This window comes from Pan paniscus, chromosome 17 (assembly GCF_029289425.2).
Source record: "Pan paniscus chromosome 17, NHGRI_mPanPan1-v2.0_pri, whole genome shotgun sequence".
Classification (NCBI taxonomy): domain Eukaryota; kingdom Metazoa; phylum Chordata; class Mammalia; order Primates; family Hominidae; genus Pan; species Pan paniscus.
The window spans coordinates 29,739,154-29,757,934 of record NC_073266.2 but is presented as its reverse complement, the minus strand read 5'-3'; the positions used below and the strand labels follow the sequence as shown (position 1 = coordinate 29,757,934).

The window sequence follows — 18,781 nt, the reverse complement described above, 5'->3', positions numbered from 1 at the left end:
GTATGGTGGGTGGCCTTATGGGGCTGGGGCCTCAACCTGTGTAATCTGAGGCCATCTCTAGGTAGACAGTGTCATAATTGAATTGAACTAGAGGACACCCAGCTGATGTCCACTGCAGAATTAATTGCTTGTTTGCTGGGGAAAAATCCCTGCACATTTGGCATCAGAATTGTGTTGTGAGGGTAGAGTGGGAGGCAACTGAGTTTGCTTTTTTGACTCACCAACATTTGTTATATTAATTCCATCATATTAACCTTCCTAATTATGCTATTCTATTAAAATTAGTTAACATCCTTTGAGTATATTTTGTCTGAGAATGAACAGAGGTGATGATACGGTTTAGATGTTTCATCCCCTCCGAATGTCACATTAAATGGTGACCTCCAGTGTTGGAAGTGGGCCTGGGGGGAGGTGTTTGGATCATGGGGGTGGATTCTTCGTGAGTGGCTTAGCACCATCCCCTTGGTGATGAGTGAGTTCTCGCTCGGAGTTCACACGAGATCTGGTTATTTAGAAGTGTGTGGCACCTCCCCCAACTCTTGTTCCCACGCTCACCACGTGGCGCCTGCTCCCTGTCACCTTAAAGCATTATTGGAAGCTCCCTGAGGCCCTCACCAGAAGCAGATGCTGGAGCCAGGCTGGCGTAGCCTGCAGAACCATAAGCCAATTAAACCTCTTATCTTTATAAATTACCCAGCCTCAGGTTATTTCTTTATGGTGACACAAAAATGGCTGAACACAGGCGACCTAAAGTTTATTGTGAATAATCCCATACTGATAATTATTAGGTTGGTGCAAAAGCAATTGTGGTTTTTGCCATTAAAAGTAATGTAAAAAGGGTGGGGCACGGTGGCTCACGCCTGTAATCCCAGCACTTTGGGAGGCTGAGGGGGGTGGATCACCTGAGGTCAGGAGTTTGAGACCAGCCTGGCCAACATGGAGAAACCCTGTCTCTACTAAAAACACAAAAAATTAGCCAGGCATGGTGGCGCGCGCCTGTAATCCCAGCTACTCAGGAGGCTGAGGCAGGAGAATCACTTGAACCTAGGGGGCGGAGGATGCAGTGAGCCAATATCATGACACTGCACTCCAGCCTGGGTGACAAGAGCGAAACTCCATTTCAAAAAAAAAGTAATGTAAAAAGTAATAAAAATAACACTTTTAAGTCAACCTTAACTCTCAGATTCATAAAGCTGGGAATAATATTAAAGCTTATTTAAATTCAACTCCTTAATTTTATAGACAAGGCCTCTAAGGCCCAGGAAGACTGAGCCTATTTTGTGCAAGGTCACTAAACAAATCGTTGTGTCCAGGCATAGAACCCACATTGTTCTATCTCTTCATTGGTAAAGTATGCCTGACAATAATTTTACACAGGAATAATATTTAAAATGTTTATTTCATAAGCACTGTTATTTGCTGCTATGGAACCTTCTGTAAATCCATGGTTCTATTTTTGCTTTCCATGTAAACATACCCTTATTTTGTATGTAAAGATGAGCTTAGAGTTGGGCTGGAGAGCCAGACTTCCTTCCAGACAGCAGGAGGAAATGGGAACTGGCATCCTCTATTTCAAATCTCTACTTCTGTTTCGACAGGTAATAATGTTGCCAGATGCCAGGGGTTCGGGCCAGGTCCAGTTGTCACTGTAGAGAAAGCCAATCACTGAGATGATGAGTATTGCTGGGGAAGAAAGGCTTTAATGCAGGTGACGTCAGCTGGGACATGGGAGACCAGTCTCAAATCTATCTCCCTAACTAACTAAAGTTAGGGGTTTATATAGCAGGGGGTTAGGGAGAGGTAAAGAAGAGGAATTGGTCAACAGGCAGCAGGTGCATCTCATGACTGGATGCCATCATCTGAAAAGTTTCAGTTCCCTGATACTATCTGGGAGCCCTGATGGTTGGTTTCCCGAGAAAGAAACTCAGACAAAACAAATATAAGTTCCTCAGGCTTCAGTTCTATGGGAAAATCAAGCCAGGTTCAGCAACTCTGTAGGTAGAGAAATCAGCAATGGTGAATTATGATAAGAGCAAACATGGTGAGATGTAGAATGTTCTCAATTAACCCATTAATTTCTCTTAAATTTTTTGGAAACACATGCTGCTGACCAGGAAAGGTAGAGAACTTTGATTAGTTTTCCTTACATAACAACGTATTTTCCCTGTGCAACAAGCTTAGAATCCCAGGATAATTTTTGAAAGTTTAGCAGTTACGTTTTAAGAGAAAAAGAGTTCAAATGTTCAATTTCAAGGCAATATGCCAAAAGGTTGCAAACACGTAGCAAACATGCCAAAAGGTTGTATAAGGGAATTCTGCCTCCTCTGATGAAAGAAGATTCTTAGAACCACCTGGAGGCTGTTTTAAATTATACACACACCCATCACCGTGGGGCTGACCATTCCATAATAGATTCTATTTTATCCCAGTGGGGAAGGGTGCCATCCCAAAAGCCACCACAAGGGGGCACCCTCCAGGACATCGCGGCTCTCTCTGGGCAGGAGCTCTCTTTCTCAACCCTGCCAGCCCCAGAGCCCCACCTGCTTTTTTTTTTTTTTTTTACAAATGCCATTTAATTTCTTTTTTTTTTTTTTTTTGCTAGAACAGTTTTGCTTTTATTAAACTATTTAATAAGACATATTTTAAAAGTAAATCAAATTTGGCTATAAATACTTCATATTTAAAAATTAAAATTCTTGAATTATACCCTGTATTTTGCCTTTTTTTCTCATGTAACTATTTTAATGAGGTATCACTCACGTACCATAAAATTTAACTTTTTAAAAGATACAATTCAGTGTGTCTTAGTATATTCACAAAGTTATACAACTATCATCATTATGTAATTCCAGAACACTTTTCTCACCCTGTACCCATTAGCAGTCACTCCCATTCCTCCTTCCCTCAGCCCTTGGCAACTACTAATCTACTTTCTGTCTTTATGGAATTGCTAATTCTGGACATTTTATACAAATGTGATCATGTACTATGTGGCCTTTTGTGGCTGGTTTCTTTCATTTAGTATAGTTTTCAAGGTCCATTCATATTGGATCATGTATCAGTACTTCATTGCTTTTTGTGGCTGGATAATATTTCATTTATTAATATACCACGTTTTGCTTATCCATTCATCTACTGATGGACATGTGTATTGGAATACTACTATGAACATCTATGTACAAGTTTTTCTGTGTATATATCTTTTTTTTTTTTTAAGACGGAGTCTCGCTCCGTCGCCCAGGCTGGAGTGCAGTGGCGCAATCCCGGCTCACTGCAAGCTCCGCCCGTCAGGTTCACGCCATTCTCCTGCCTCAGCCACCCAAGTAGCTGGGACCACAGGCGCCCCCCACCACGCCCGGCTAATTTTTCGTACTCTTAGTAGAGACGGGGTTCCACCGTATCAGCCAGGACGGCCTCGATCTCCTGACCCCGCGATCCACCCGCCTCGGCCTCCCAAAGTGCTGGGACCACAGGCCTGAGCCACCGCGCCCGGCCTGTATATATCTTTTTAATTGTCGTGGGTATACACCTAAGAGTAGAATTGCTGTGTCATATGGTAAATCTCTGAGGAATAGCCAACTTTCCAAAGTGTCTGCACCATTTTACATTCCCATCCACAGTGTATGAGGGTTCTAATTTTTCCACATACTTGCCAACATTTGTTATTGTTCATCTTTTTTTATTTTAGCCATCCTAATGGGTGTGACTTCTCTTTGCATTTCTCTAATGACCAATGAAGTTGAGTACATTTTCATATGCTCATTGGTGATTTATATATCTTCTTTGAAGAAATGTCTATTCAAATCCTTTGAACATTTTAAAATTGTGTTACTTGTCTTTTTATTGCTGAGTTGCAAGGGTTCTTTATATATTCTGGACACCAGTTTTGTAGCCATTTAATTTCTTGAAATGAGAATCACTACTTGTGGTTGTCACTCCCCTAACCATATATTTTTAAAAACTGATATACTTCTCTAATGGTAATACAAAAAAGAAATAATAAGAAACCAACTTATAACAAAATAATATCTATTTCAATATATAAAGCTTAGGTACATATATACTACAAAATATATAATAAAGTAGTCAGATGCTCTACATAGAAGCAACTGCTAAAACACGGACAAATACAGGTGGGTTCTATTCATGACTCCAATCCCTTGAGTGGCACTCCCTCAATGCAATGATCAAAGATAAAAAATGCATTGAAAATCTCCAAATAAAATGCAGTCTTTATTTTATTTTTATTTTCTTTGTTTTGTTTTGAGACAGACTCTCCCTTTCTCACCCAGTGCAGTGGTGCGATCTCGGCTCACTGCAACCTCCACCTCCTGGGTTCAAGTGATTCTCCTGCCTCACCCTCCCGAGTAGCTGGAATTACAGGCATGTGCCACCACATCCGGCTAATTTGTTGTATTTTCAGTAGAGATGGGGTTTCGCTATGTTAGGCAGGCTGGTCTCAAACTCCTGACCTCAAATGATCCACTGCCCTCGGCCTCCCAAAGTGCTGGGATTATAGGCGTGAGCCACTGTGCCCAGCCCAGTCTTGATTTCTATTGTGGTTTCATTCCTAAAAAAAAATTCAGTTGATAGTAAAACAACCCTAAAAACATACTGCTTTAGTATACATATATCAAAACAACACGGTGTACTCTGTCAATGTAATTATGATAATTATGATTTGTCAATTAATAGTTATATTAACTTTTAAAAAATATTTTAAAAACTTAAAAAATACTGCTTTATATGTAAAAGTATTGTGTTTATGTGTAAAACATGTACTTCTAGCCTTAGATAATGATAAACAGATTTTTTTACCCACGTGAATGTTTCAGAGGACACTTACTTGGAAGTCCTGTAGCAGGAGAGATGACTCTTTTTTTTTTTCTTTTTCTGAGATGGAGTCTCACTCCATCACCCAGGCTGGAGTACAGTGGCGAGATCTCAGCTCACTGCAACCTCTGCCTCCTCGGTTCAAGCGATTCTCCCACCTCAGCCTCCCGAGTAGCTGGAATTACGGGCACATGCCACCATGACAGGCTAATTTTTGTATTTTTAGTAGAGACAGGGTTTCATCATGTTGGCCAGGCTGGTCTCAAACTCCTGGACTCAAGTGATCCACCACCTCAGCCACGCAAAGTGCTAGGATTACAAGTGTGAGTCACCTCATCCCGCCTAGGACGACCCTTCTCTGGGCACACTGCAAGATATCTAGCCCCCCTGACTATTCCCCTTCCCTCACTTAAATGCCAGTAGTGCCCTCCAATCCAGTTGTTGTGACAACAGAAAACACCCCAATATACGTCTAGAATGCTCCCTGTGGGTGCTTCCACCCCCACGAAGAACCACTGGTCAGGAGGGAAAGGGCCTCCTTACACCTTCACCTCTCTACTTCCTCTGGTTCTCATGTCACAGGGAGACTCCCCTGTTCTCCCAGCAGACTCTAGAGCACGCCTTAGGTTGGGACTCTCTAGTTCAGGTTTAAGTGAGCAAATATCCATCACCCAGCATCTCACATGCATAGAGGTGGGTCATCCCGCACAGTATTGGAAGGAGTTTTGAACACAAATAGGAAGAACGCACATGACAAGCCATGTGACACTTGGACCTGTGTAGAAACACTAACACATGTGTCTGTAGTCTCAGCTACTTGGCAAGCTGAGGTGGGAGGATCACTGGAGCCCAGGATTTGGAGTCTGCAGTGAGCTATGATTGCACACTCTGCTCCAGCCTGGGTGACCAAGCAAAACCTTGTCTTTTTTAAAAAAAAAAAAAAAAAAAAAAAAAAGAAGGAAGAGAGAAAAAAGAAACACTAACACAGTGTTTTTCAATGGGAAGTAAGATAATTACTTGCATCAAAAGTATTTGTTAAAAATACAGCCTTCCAGCCGGGCGTAGTGGCTCACACCTGTAATCCCAGCACTTTGGGACTCTGAGGCGTGCGGATCATTTGAGGTCAGGAGTTTGAGACCAGCCTGGCCAACATCGCGAAACCCTGTCTCTACTGAAAATACAAAAAATTAGCTGGGCGTGGTGGCGGATACCTGTAATCTCAGCTACTCAGGAGGCTGAGGCAGAAGAGTCGCTTGAGTCTAGGAGGCGGAGGTTGCAGTGAGCCAAGATCATTCCACTGCACTTTAGCCTGGGCAACAGAACAAGATTCCACCTCAAAATAATAATAATAATAATAATAATAATACAGCTTTCTGGGCTCATATCTCTTAAATCAGATCCCTGGGGATGTGGCCAGATAATTTGCATTTTTAACAGTCTCACCAGGAGATTTTAATGTCCTCAAGGTTTAAGAGCCTCTTAAGTTATTGTCATTGTCACCACCAATGCCATGCACAGCTGCCAATCTGGACATGAAGGCTTTTTCAGGTCCCATGTGGCATTTTGGCAATCACCCTTGCAAAGAGAGCTGGAAGGTCCCCACAGACCCCAGTGTTGGATGCAGACTCCAGCTTCAACCTTGGCGGGTGGTGGGGAGGCGGGGGGATCAGGCATTATTAGGTTGTCTCTTTTTAAGGTTAACTTTCTTGCAGTGCCCAAAAAGCCACTCACTCTGAAAAATTCCTCTTCTTTCCATTCTTTTCAAAGAGGATGATTTCATGATTTCTCATGACTTCAACCAGGAATGCCTTCATATTTTAAATGTGCCTTTCTGTTAAAATAAGGGGAAAAACTGGAAGATACACATATGCCTGGGTTTGGACAATGTATTAAAGGTATAGAAATTCTGCATATAATTCTGCCTGGGAGTATAGAGTGAAGTATAGTCCTGAGTAAGTCACATTTTTTTTTTGTCTATGAGTCAAACCAAGTAAAAAAAGAATTCATTTCTCTTTATATAACTGTATAGACACAGAATAGATTTCTAACTCTCTGAGTGAGAGTTTGGAATCTGAGTGAAAAATCTGGTTTGCTCATATTTTAAGAGTTTTGAAGATTATTTCACTGGTGTTAAATAATGATGATGATTCTGAAGATTATTTCACTGGTGTTAAATGATGATGATGACATTGATAATAATACCTTACCCAAGGCCACACAGACAGCAAATGACTTGGGCAGGATTTGAACCCAGATTTACCTGGTGTCAAAGCCTCAGGTCTTGTCACCATACCACACCGTTCTTGGACAAAGAGGTTGTGAACACAGCCACACAAACAGTACTCATCACACCACTGCTGCACGCAGCTCCCTAGGACGGTACTTGGGCCTCTGCAGAGGAATGAGACGATGGGGCCCTGGGCCTTGTGCCAGCATTTACAATCCAGGGTTGCAATGCAGGGAATCAGCCACAGTGAAGCAACCCGGAGATCTGCAAGCACAGGAAGGCACCACCACCCTTGATATGAGGCAGTGGAGGACGAAAAGCTACCAGGAGGAGTAGTCCATCCAGTGATGGCTGGAACCTCAGAAATCCACTCCTCACAGAGACCCAGCCACTGCCAGAGAAGCCGCCTGCAGCAGAGAGAGTAAGAAATAACCTGGTTTCTTCCTTCTGGGTCCACTCCCATCTCCTGACGGCACCTCCACTGGCCAAACCCAATCAGCAAACCCAGCGGCCTGGAAACCCACACTTCCACTCACATCAGAGTAGCAGAAGGGCAAGACTGGATCTGAGGGCACACAGATGAAAACAGGCACGCCCATGCTGGGTTTTGTTATTTCACAGAATAAGCACTCTATGGTTCCCTTAAATAGTAAATCCTCTATTACCTTTAGATTAATTTGATTTAACAGAAAAAGAATTTAAAATCAAGTATTTCCTTTCTTTGCTCCCTCCTTCCCTTCCTTCCTTCCCTTCCCTTCTTTCCCTCCCTCCCTCCCTCCCTCCCTCCTTCCCTCCCTTCCTTCCTTCCCATTTTTTTGAGACAGGGTTTCACTCCCATCACCCAGGCTGGAGTGCAGTGGCATGATCATGGCTCACTGCAACCTCCCCTCCTGGGCTTGAGGGAGCCTCCTGCCTCAGCCTCTCAAGTAGCTGGAACTACAGGTGTATGCCACCATGCCCAGCTTATTTTTGTATTTTTGTGTTTTTTTGGTAGAGACAGGATTTTGCCATGTTGCCCAGGCTGATCTCCAACTCCTGAGCTCAAGCTATCTGCCCACCTTGGCCTCCCAAAATGCTGGGATTACAGGTGTAAGCCACCACGCCTGGGCCACTTTTTCTTTTTCTTTTCTTTTCTTTTTTTTTTTTTTGAGTGACTTTAAAAAACATCTATTATGCAATCAGATATCTCTTTATACCTGTAACTCACTGAATACTGGAAAACAAAGAATGCATTATTGGCTGGGCTGGGTGGTGCATGCCTGTAGTCCCAGCTACTTGGGAGGCTGAGGTGGGAAGATGGCTTAAGCCCAGGAAGTTTGACTTCAGTCTGGGCAACATAGCAAGACCCCATCTCTTAAAAAAAAAAAAAGGAAGAAAAAAGAAAAAAAAAGAGAAAGCATTGATTGAATACTTCCTTACAAAGGGCTAGTAGTCCCATTTGCCAGGCTAATAATAAGTAATAAGGAGGATGAATTTTATCTGACTTATTACCTGAAAGAAAGAGAAGCTGGCTGCAAATCCTATAGTCATCAAGCTACTGTCTTTAGAAGACTAGCGTATTGAAACTTTTTTGGGGGGCCCTTTCTTTGAGTGTATATGGTATGAGAAGCTGGCAAGCTTGTGCTGAGAGTCCTGGCCATAATTCTTCGGAAATGTGAGGGTGTGGGAGGCTTCAGAGCCTCTGGAGGAAGTTCTAGGCAGAGGTCAGTTGTGCTCTGGCCCGACCGCGGGCCCCCTCCCACAGAAGGGGAGAGCTAGAGCGCCCTCTGGGGACAGCAGGCCCGGCGCGCGCGGTGGCCAACACCTCTCAAGCCTTTCGAGGTGTGCCGTCATCCACGCCCACCGTGGAGCCAACAGTGTCCTTCTCCCAACGCTGGAGAAACGGCTAGGGCATTAGCCTCAAAGGAGAGTAAGGAATTGGATTTCGTAGAGATTGGATTTCGTGCGTGCTGTCTCCCATTCAGAGGCATTCCCAGAAAAACGACTCACAAAGACCACAACAGCAGCAGAGCAGGCGAGGTCTCAGTGCCCCCAGAGCTCAGCCAGGGCGAGGCAGGACGACTTCGGGGCAGGGCTCTCCTGACTTAGGGATTACAACAAAAGGGTTCATCCTGCATTTTTTGAAGGAGATGGCTAAGTAGGGTAAATCTGTGGTTAAGATCACAGACTTTGGAGTCGATTTTTTCCTCCTATTTTTGCGAGTCGGCCCCCTCTTCTCTGTCCCTGCTCCCAAGGCCCCCTCACCGCGCATACTGCCACCTCACCGCGCATACTGCCACAGCCGCTCGCAGCTCCCGTGGCCCACCTCCCTCTCCTCCAGGTTGCTGCCCCCGGGGTCTTTTTGAGCACATCAGATCATCTTGCTCAGAATACCCCGTGGCTACCGCCTCTAGGATAATGCCCAACGGCCTTGGTAGGATATTTGGTGCCACACACCCTCCAGTCTCCCCTCTAATCCCTAACCTACCTGCCTCCCCGCCTAGGGGCCCTGCTCTCTGCAGGCTCTACTGTGTCCTGGGCCCTCAGCTGAGAGACCAACCCGTCCTTCCAGGAAAATGCGAGCCTCACCAGGCGGGGTTATGCTCCCGCCCTCCTCCTTGTATTTATTACCTGACCCTCTGCCTCCTGCAACGCCAGGGCTGGAGGACAGGCTGGCCCTTATTCCTATGGGCACTGGCCAACATCCAACGCCTGGGACATAAACTGCACCCAATGGTATGTGAACTGTACTTTACAGTTTGCACGGTGTGTTCTGGTATTTGCTAAATCTTCACACATGCTTAGGTGGCAGTACGTTTTAATGATACAGGCGAGGGAACTGGGGCTCAGAAAGGTCTAGTGCCTTGCGCATGGGAGACTCAAGTGGTAGAACCGGTGGCCGGGCTCCGGGCTCTGAGCGGAAAGCCTGCAGGACTCGGAATCCTGAGGACCTGGGTTTAAACCCGCTCAGCTAGGGACTGGGTGAGGCATCGCAGGCAAGTGACTTCACCTCCCAGCGCCGGTGCCCTAGTCTTCACCGAAGACAGCAATTCCAATCTGGGACTGTGGTGAGGCTTAAATAAAACACTGCTCAGTAAGTGGCCAGCAGGCCTGGCTTGCAGCCGGAACTATAAATGTGAGTTCCCTTTCTGACCCCCCAGCTTTGGCGAGCGCTCCTCCTGTTTGGGCAGCAGCTCCTCCTGAGCTCCCGAGGCCACGGGGGTGCCAACTGTGGAGCGCCCGCCGTGTCGTTTTGACGCGAGAGCTGCGTCGGGTACCAGCGATCCTTAAAGGAGCTCGGGGACCAGGGGCACAGCTTGGAGAGGACAACGAGGGAGGTGACTGGCCTCGGGGAGGCGGGCGGCGGATGGAGAGGCATGAGGGGGGTGTTGTCAGCCGCGGCACACGCCTTCCCCAAGTGGCAGCCAGGCCCCATGGATCCAGCCTGCGCCTGCTCCCAAGGGTGCGCAGGCCCCGCCCCTCCCCGCCCCGCCCCTGCCGGGCGCCCGCCCCCCGGGGAGCGCAAGCCCCCGCCCCTTCCCTCGCCCCTCTCCTGCACGGCGCCGGCTGGCTGGAGGCGGGGCATGCGCACGGGCCTGGGCGAGGGCGCTGGGCGGCGGGGAGGTGGGGCGCGCGCGTGCGGCTTCTCTCAGCCAGGAGCGGCGGGGGCGGGCACGGGCAGCAGCGGGCCGGCGGTGGGCGGGGAGCGGGACGCGGGAGCCGGGCGCGCGCCGCCAGCGCCGCCGCGGCACCGGTGACCGCGAGCCCGGAGCGCGAGGTCCGGGGATGCGAGCGGCCGGGAGCTGCCGCGCTGCTGAGCCGGGAGAACTCGATCCGCGGTGACCTCAGCGAGGGGCGAGCGCGGCGGCGGCGAGCCCCGCGGGAATCCTCGGGGCCGGGGTGCGGGGGGCGGGGACGGCGGGAGCGCGGGGCGCAGCCCGGGCGGGGCTGGGACAGTGATGAGAGAGCGCGCGGGGAGGCTGCACGCCGCCGCCGTCGTCGTCCGGAGCATCTGCTGCCTGAGCTGCTGCCCGCGGACCCGGCCATGGAGACACTGAACGGCCCCGCGGGCGGAGGTGCCCCGGACGCGAAGCTGCAGCCGCCTGGCCAGCACCACCGCCACCACCACCTCCACCCGGTGGCCGAAAGGCGGCGGCTGCACCGTGCGCCCTCGCCCGCCAGACCGTTCCTCAAGGACCTGCACGCCCGGCCCGCCGCGCCCGGCCCGGCCGTCCCCTCCTCGGGCCGAGCCCCGGCGCCCGCCGCCCCGCGCTCGCCCAACCTCGCGGGCAAAGCGCCGCCCTCGCCGGGGTCCCTGGCCGCGCCCGGCCGCCTCTCTCGGCGCAGTGGCGGCGTCCCGGGCGCGAAGGACAAGCCCCCGCCGGGCGCCGGGGCCAGAGCGGCGGGCGGTGCCAAGGCTGCCCTGGGAAGCAGGAGGGCGGCGCGCGTGGCGCCCGCGGAGCCGCTGTCCCGGGCTGGGAAGCCTCCCGGAGCCGAGCCGCCGTCTGCCGCTGCCAAGGGCCGCAAAGCCAAGCGCGGCTCCCGGGCGCCACCCGCCCGCACCATCGGCCCCCCGACCCCGGCCGCCCGGATCCCTGCCGTGACCCTCGCGGTGACCTCGGTGGCCGGGTCCCCGGCCCGCTGCTCGCGCATCAGCCACACGGACAGCAGCTCCGACCTCTCTGACTGCCCCTCCGAACCCCTGTCCGACGAGCAGCGCCTGCTCCCTGCCGCCAGCAGCGACGCCGAATCCGGCACGGGCTCCAGCGACCGTGAACCACCACGAGGAGCGCCGACGCCGAGCCCCGCAGCCCGAGGAGCGCCGCCGGGCAGCCCCGAGCCCCCAGCGCTCCTCGCCGCGCCCCTCGCCGCGGGCGCCTGTCCCGGGGGCCGGAGCATCCCGGGCGGGGTTTCGGGGGGTTTCGCGGGGCCCGGCGTGGCGGAGGATGTCCGGGGGCGCTCGCCACCGGAGCGACCAGTCCCCGGGACCCCCAAGGAGCCCAGCCTGGGCGAGCAGTCTCGGCTCGTGCCAGCGGCGGAGGAAGAAGAGCTGCTGCGGGAGATGGAGGAGCTGCGCTCAGAGAACGACTATCTCAAGGTGAGCCGCGCCTCGGCCGCAGGTGTCCCGGGGCGCCCCCGGAGGGCCTGGCTGCGGCGGGGACCCGCCAACCCCTCCTTCCCGGGCCTGTCCAGCGCCTTCTCCCTCCTGCTCTCCACGGTCCTACCCCCGCATTGTCAGGCATTGGGAACTTAAGCCCAAACTTCTGGAAGGAGAAGCAAGACCTGTGGGTCCCCGCCAGTTCGCAACCCACTTCTCTTTTCTCGCGTCTAGAACTCTTGCGTCTCTTCGCTGATACTTTTACTTTTGTTGACCTGTTGGGGCAGAGGAGGCTGTAATCGTTTTGGGGACATCAGCGGACGCCGCCATCCCCGCTCAGAACGTGCCAGCCTCACCTGTAGGAACAGGTGATCCTTCGCCAGGGAGCTCTAGCCGGGCCACGTGCGGGCGTGGCGGTTCAGGATAATGCCACTGGAGGGCCCCCGGCTACGGACCCGCTTGCCCCTTCTGCAATTACGGAAAGAGCTGGGGGCTCTCAGGGTCTCCTGGGCTCCGACATCCCGGGTAGAGGGGGCCGCGCCGTTTTCGGTGAGCAAGCTGAAGCTCAGTAGAGGTCCTTGGAGTGTGGCCCGGGTTGAGGAGCAACGGTGTTGCGCGGGCCAGTCCTTTGTAAGCATCCAGGAGCCGGCTTTCTGTGTCAGGAGAGGCCACGCCAGCACTTTCTAAGGAATCGCGGCGCCTGCTGCACTCTCTGAGTATTTTCCGGCAGGGCCTGCGGGCAGTGGCGTCTTAGTCGCCTTAGCACTGGGTGCTTAATCCGGCTCCATCTTTTCTCCACGGAGGGGGCCTGGCGCTGCAGACAGGGTTCCCGGGGTCAGGACGATCCAGGTGACTTGAGAGAAAATAAGGGGAGTTGTATTGATAGCAACTGTTTTATTTATTGTAATCTTCAGGTTAGTAAACAACTCCAGTGGCATAAATCTGTGTATCTGTTAAGTCTTAATGAGCAGCCAACCAAACCCAGGGGTGTGGCCCTGCTTCTTCAGTGGGTTATGTGATTTGAGCTATTTTCTCAGCAAATGATGAGCTAACCAATACAGGCCCAGTTTTTGGCTAGTGAGATTGAGGATTGGGCTTTAAGGTGCATGGTGGTGAAGTCTGCAGTTCACACGGAAATCAGAGCACATTAACTGCTGGGTGATCTCAAGCCTAAATTTCTTATGGAGCTGCTCCAACCAACTGAGCCTTGTGGTTATTTTACTTTGTGCAAGAAGTAACAGTGAGGCAGAGAAAGAGAGGTGATAAAAGAAAGATTGGGACTTAAAGCAAGATATTTCAGATAGTATGTTTGTTTTTGTCACTTACTCTTAGGTAATAGACAACGGAGTGAAGTTCAAAGGCAACTATGTTGCGGGTGACTCCATCATGAAAGCAGCTCTTTTGTAAATCTTCAACAAATGTAAGCTCCCTGAGGGTGACCAAGATAATCTTGTTGTTTTTGTATCCCTGGCTCTTAGCATAACCCCTGACTTACTTTCTGATTGAATGGTGTTTATCCAAATGACTGCTATGCAAGGGAAAATTGTATTTCTTTAAAGAAGTTTCTCATTACATCTTTGATCTTAAGGTAGGCTATCCATCATTTTGGAGTTCATTCTTGGTGCAACTGGTTATTTGCTTTATTTTTTCCTAATGAATGAAATGTGTCTGAGCCTGGAGTCTGATATAGTGTATTTGATATTTCACTGGATCTTCCCAACAACATAGGGTGGTGGTGGTGGTATCATGATCATAACTAGTATTTCACAGACGGAGATGCTGAGAACCTAAAACAGAGATGACTTGGCCAAGGTCATAGAGTGAGTAAGTGGTGGCACCTGCGTTTCCCCAGAGCCTCTGCCCATTTTACTGCACCGGGATGCAGCCCTATTTCCAGCGAGGCTGCTTTCCTCCGAGCACACTGCTTCTGAGTTGTTTTCGTAGCTCAAAATGTTCCTTGTGGTGAGCTTTTCTAGGGGCCCTCTGTTTTCTTTTCAGGTGAGAGGGCCGTCATGCCCGTCTCTCCACTAGCCTGTGTACGAATGGTCACATAAATCCCACTGCCAGTGTTTCAGTTGTGGGGACTGTTCAGTTGCCATTTACTGTGGAGAAGGTGTCACTTGCATCCGTTTACTCTGCCTGAGGCCACCTCCCCACTGTTCCTCCGACAGCAGGGGAAAGAAGAGGGTTCTGAAGGAGGCTAGCAAACCAGATGATTGCGTGTATGCATGTGAGGTACTCATTTGGCCACTCAGAAGCTTAAATGACAATAGTTCAATTCGGGAAAGAAACGCAGGGATCCTAATGGACTTTTCTACAGGTCGTGGAGCCTGCCCACATGTGCAAAATTGGGCCCAGAGCTTCAGGGACCCCCTGTGGCAGAGGCAGTAGTCATGCCTTTGCAGTGGTGGTTAGCGTGTGCCCTTTATAAATCAAAACTTCTCTTTTTGTTATTTTCAGGGGTATTTTTTCCGTTTTTTGTGTGTTTTTTTTTTGAAGGGATGGTCTTGCTCCGTGGCCCAGGCTGGAGTGCAGTGGCATGATCATAGCTCACTACAACCTTGAACCTGTGGGCTCAAGTGATCTTCCTGCCTCATCCTGATAAGTAGCTGGGACCACAGGAACACACCACCAAGCTGGGCTAATTTTTAAATTTTTTTATAGAGATAGGGTCTGGCTATGTTGTCTAGGCTTGTCTTGAACTCCTGGCTTCAAGTGATCCTCCCTCCTTGCCCTCCTAAAGTGCTAGGATTAGAAGTTTGAGCCTCTGTGCCTCGTAGGGGTACTTTTTAAAGAGGGTAGATAAAAGTACGTCCTTGACCTGCTGCTTTGTTAGGGAGCACTGCACAGAACTAACTCCCAGGATTAGGTATAGCATTCATCTATTCCAATGTATCTGATAAGAGGCTCGGCCCACAAATTTTACGTTGCTATATTCTGGAGGATTCCAAGTAAGTGCTATCATCATTGTTGTACAAGACTGTGACAGTTTCTGAACTAGAATGACCAAAGCCCAATTCAATAGAAAAATAAGTCCAGCAAAACCTTAGGAGGATATTCTTTGGATCAGGACATTTAAGTGGAATTATCTTGGCTTTTAGCCAGGCTGCTGTATTTTTTATTTTATTTTATTTTTATTTATTTTTTTTGAGACGGAGTCTTGCTTTGTCGTGCAGGCTGGAGTGCAGTGGCGTGATCTCGGCTCACTGCACCCTCCGCCTCCCAGGTTCAAGCAGTTCTCCTGCCTCAGCCTCCGGAGTAGCTGGGATTACAAGTGCCTGCCACCATGCCCAGCTAGTTTTTGAATTTTTAGTAGAGACAGGGTTTCACTATGTTGGCCAGGCTGGTCTTGAACTCCTGACTTCAGGTGATCTGCCCGCCTCGGCTTCCCAAAGTGCTGGGATTACAGGCATGAGCCACCGCGCCCGGCCTGGCCTGTATTTTTTTAAATAGTCAGTGTCAACAGAGAAGCGGACACCTTGTGTTGTGCTGTAACAGAGCAAATTTGGTCGTCCCTGACTCTGCTTTCTGTTCCTTCTCCACCTTCATCAAATGGTGCCTGGGTGACTAGGTGAAAAATGCAAAATCAATCCAGGTAGCTGGCTTTTGTGTGAAAACACAGACAGAAAAGCACTCTTGTTGTCCTTTGACCTCTGATAAACTCAAATACATTTGGAAGTATTCAGAAGTTCAGGTGAGCACTTCAGTTATCCAAAGGCCTGGGCTTCTCATAAAACCCAGGCACTTTCTTAATGCTGAGGACTTTGGTAAAGCGCTGGTGTGTTCCTTCCCTGCCAGGCTGCCAGGACTGTGTTTTGCTCGAGTGCTCGGAGACAATCAGACAAGCCGGAGTGCTCGTTGTCAACATATTAATTATGTTCTCTGTTTCCACAGGCTTTTCAGGAGGATTTAATCAGTTGGCATTTATGAGCCTATTTTGAAAATGCTTTTAGCAGCCATAACCCCACACCTCCCCCACCCCCAAATAGTGTCCTCTTGCCATGCTGACCTCCTGCAGGGTGGGTGAGGATTGGGGTGGTAAGAGCTGTTTCTTTTTGCTTTGCTTTCTCAGTTATTTCATAGGAAATATTTTTCTGTTAAAAGAAAACAAGTTGGTGCTAGATACAAGGGCAGAGAAAATTGGCTTCTTGGAGAGGAATGATTTCCTAAGGGAGAGGTTGAGCTTTGGTTTTATAGGTTGCAGTGTCTCACTGCTGATCCAAGCTTACCATCCTGCTTCTCATTGGAGTTAGCCTTTTGAGTTTCAGGCCCTGACCTGGTTTGTGACATTTGGCAGCCGGGCTGCCCAGATGCCGGGTGCTCAGTGTGGCCTGGGGGTGGAGGGGCACTTGGAGAGGAGCGCAAGCAGTGCTCTGCAGCTGAGGTGTCTCAGCACCTCCTTGCTCCCCGCCTCCTCCTCCTTTCTCTTTCAGAAGGGTTAACATGGACAGTATTCCCCGTTCTTTCCTGACATTCGCTGTCCATACCCACTCTGTATTCAGCCACTGAAAGAGTGGCTATGATCATTTTCAGTGGCAGCTAATGTAGACAAGGGCTGCGGCCACCAGCTGCTGGCTGGACCATCACCTGGTAGACAGTGGGAGTCACCCTGCACCTCCTTAGTTACAGCTGGGACTCTTGGAGAACATTTCCCTTGTCTGGAGGGAAATGAGGTGGATTATTCGTATGTTACAAAAGACAGTAGTTTCTGTCTGCCCAGAAGATAGAATTATTGCAGCAGTAGCCAGAGGACTGCTTCTACCATCCAAACTGGGTCTATTTAAAGAGGAGGTGCTAAAATAGAGATAGTTACTGATTTGGGGTATTTAAAAGAGATTAAGATTTTCATATAGTTATTAACATGATTAAGAGTTTTCATCACTTATACTAAGAAGCCATGGATTTGGCTTTTATTATATATTCATGGATAAAACTGTCCTTTTAGAGGTTTTCATTAAAACATATAATTTTAATCTTGGTTTACTCTAGTGCACACCTGGTACCTCATTATTCCTCTAATTTGAGATACATGATAAGGCTTGATTTGTCAGCCACAGGCAAAGGGGAATAGTCGACTGGACTTCACAGTCCTTCAAGATTTCGTTTTATATACAAAACTTAAAAAAGATATTTAATTAAAACTAGCTTTTCAATGAGATAATGATTTAATACTTAAGTATCCTCCAGACTTGATGTTAATTCAGTAAAAAACTATTAAGGACAGCTTTTTCTTATTTCCGTGTATAAAAAGACAACAGCGATTTTCCAATTTTATGTACTGTCTCTAAATTACACCTGTCAGAAACATCATATGCTCTGCTCGATTTGGTTTACTTAAATTTTTAGTTGGCAGATGTCGTTAAGGTTCTGCAATACAGTTTTCTAAATTGGAGCATGCCCTCAGAAAATTAATGTAATGTTAGTTTGAAAATCACTATCCATCATGACCCTAATTCCAATAATCATAGTTTTTGCTTTTCAGATGGCTGCTGCCAGCTTACATGGTTTATAATTTGCTTGTCTTTAACTTCTTTTCACTGAACCTGAAAATTACTTTTTTCTAGGCTCTCTGGGAAGAGTTGAAACACTGGCCCTGGTCCTATTGCTGCAGCAGACCAATAATGGTGGAAAGCCATTTATACTTTTAGAATCTCAGTTTTCTCGTTTTAAAGATGGGAGTATTAGCCAGGCATGGTGGCATGTGCTTGTAATCCCAGCTACTCAGGAGGCTGAGGCAGGAAGATCACTTGAGCCCAGGAGCTCAAGGTGGCAGTGAGCCATGGCTGTACCGCTGCACTCCAGGTTGGGTCACAGAGTGAGACTCTGTCTCTTTTAAAAAAGCGGGGAAGGGGCAGGAATATCTTTGCTGCACGTTGCAGTGTCTTCCTAAGAACCAGTTGCCCTAATGGATATGCTTTGTGTTGTCACTTGTCGAGCTGTAAATGTTAGGCTGCTTTTTTTGTTTTACACTGATGGTGGACTTTTAAAAGTACAATTGAAGGTCTATTATTGTTTCATTTGTCCAGGTTGAAGCAAATAATTTATGGTATTTACTCGAAAGAGTGTGTGATTGAAAGCAGACAGGCCTGGGTTTGCAGTGTGGCTTCAATTTACTAGATGTGAAGCTTTGGACACAGGTAACTAGCCTCAGTTTTGTTTTTTTGTCTATCAACTGCATAATGTGTTCCTGACAGGGTTATTGTAGGGTTAGTAATGAGGGTGAGGTGCTTAATAAATGACGCCTGTTCTGTAAATTTAGGTAAAATATGAATTATAAGAGCAGTGATTTAAATACATGCAGTTATGGTGCATTGGTCCATTTTTCTACTTCTGTGAAACACTAGACTGGGTAATTTATAAAGAAAAAGGGGTTTCATGGACTCACAGTTCCACATGGCTGGGGAGGCCTCACAATCATGGTGGAAGACAAAGGAGGAGCAAAGACACATATTACACGGAGGCATGTAAGAACGTGTGCAGGGAAACTGCCGTTTATAAAACCATTAGATCTCTCTTGAGACTTATTCACTGTCACAAGAGCAGCAGAGGAGAAACCCGCCCCCGTGATTCAGTTACCTCCCACTGGGTCCCTCCCGTGACACGTGAGGATTATGGGAGCTACAGTTCAAGATGAGATTTGAGTG

The 18,781-nt window shown here is 48.6% G+C and overlaps 1 protein-coding gene and 1 long non-coding RNA gene across 12 annotated transcripts in view; one reads left to right on the top strand and one right to left on the bottom strand.

Moving 5' to 3' along the window:
• Window positions 1–1,380: 1,380 nt before the first annotated feature.
• On the bottom strand, window positions 1,381–17,244 carry LOC130540993 (uncharacterized). Its single transcript, XR_008955029.2, has 2 exons — window positions 12,494–17,244; window positions 1,381–1,646 (listed from the first exon to the last, which is right to left on the bottom strand). It is a non-coding gene; the product is annotated as an uncharacterized LOC130540993 (long non-coding RNA).
• The window catches only part of MTCL1 (microtubule crosslinking factor 1), a 125,888-nt gene continuing 117,863 nt past the window's right edge, over window positions 10,757–18,781 (top strand). For 6 of the 11 annotated variants that reach the window (XM_034943596.3, XM_008961559.5, XM_034943594.3 and 3 more), the window contains exon 1: window positions 10,759–12,137. In XM_034943596.3, the coding sequence (XP_034799487.1) occupies window positions 11,085–12,137 (1,053 nt within the window). In that variant the 5' untranslated portion in view covers window positions 10,759–11,084. Of the gene's footprint in view, window positions 12,138–18,781 lie in introns of all 11 variants that reach the window. The other 5 variants (XM_024926317.4, XM_024926316.4, XM_063597200.1 and 2 more) reach the window with 2 other exon arrangements.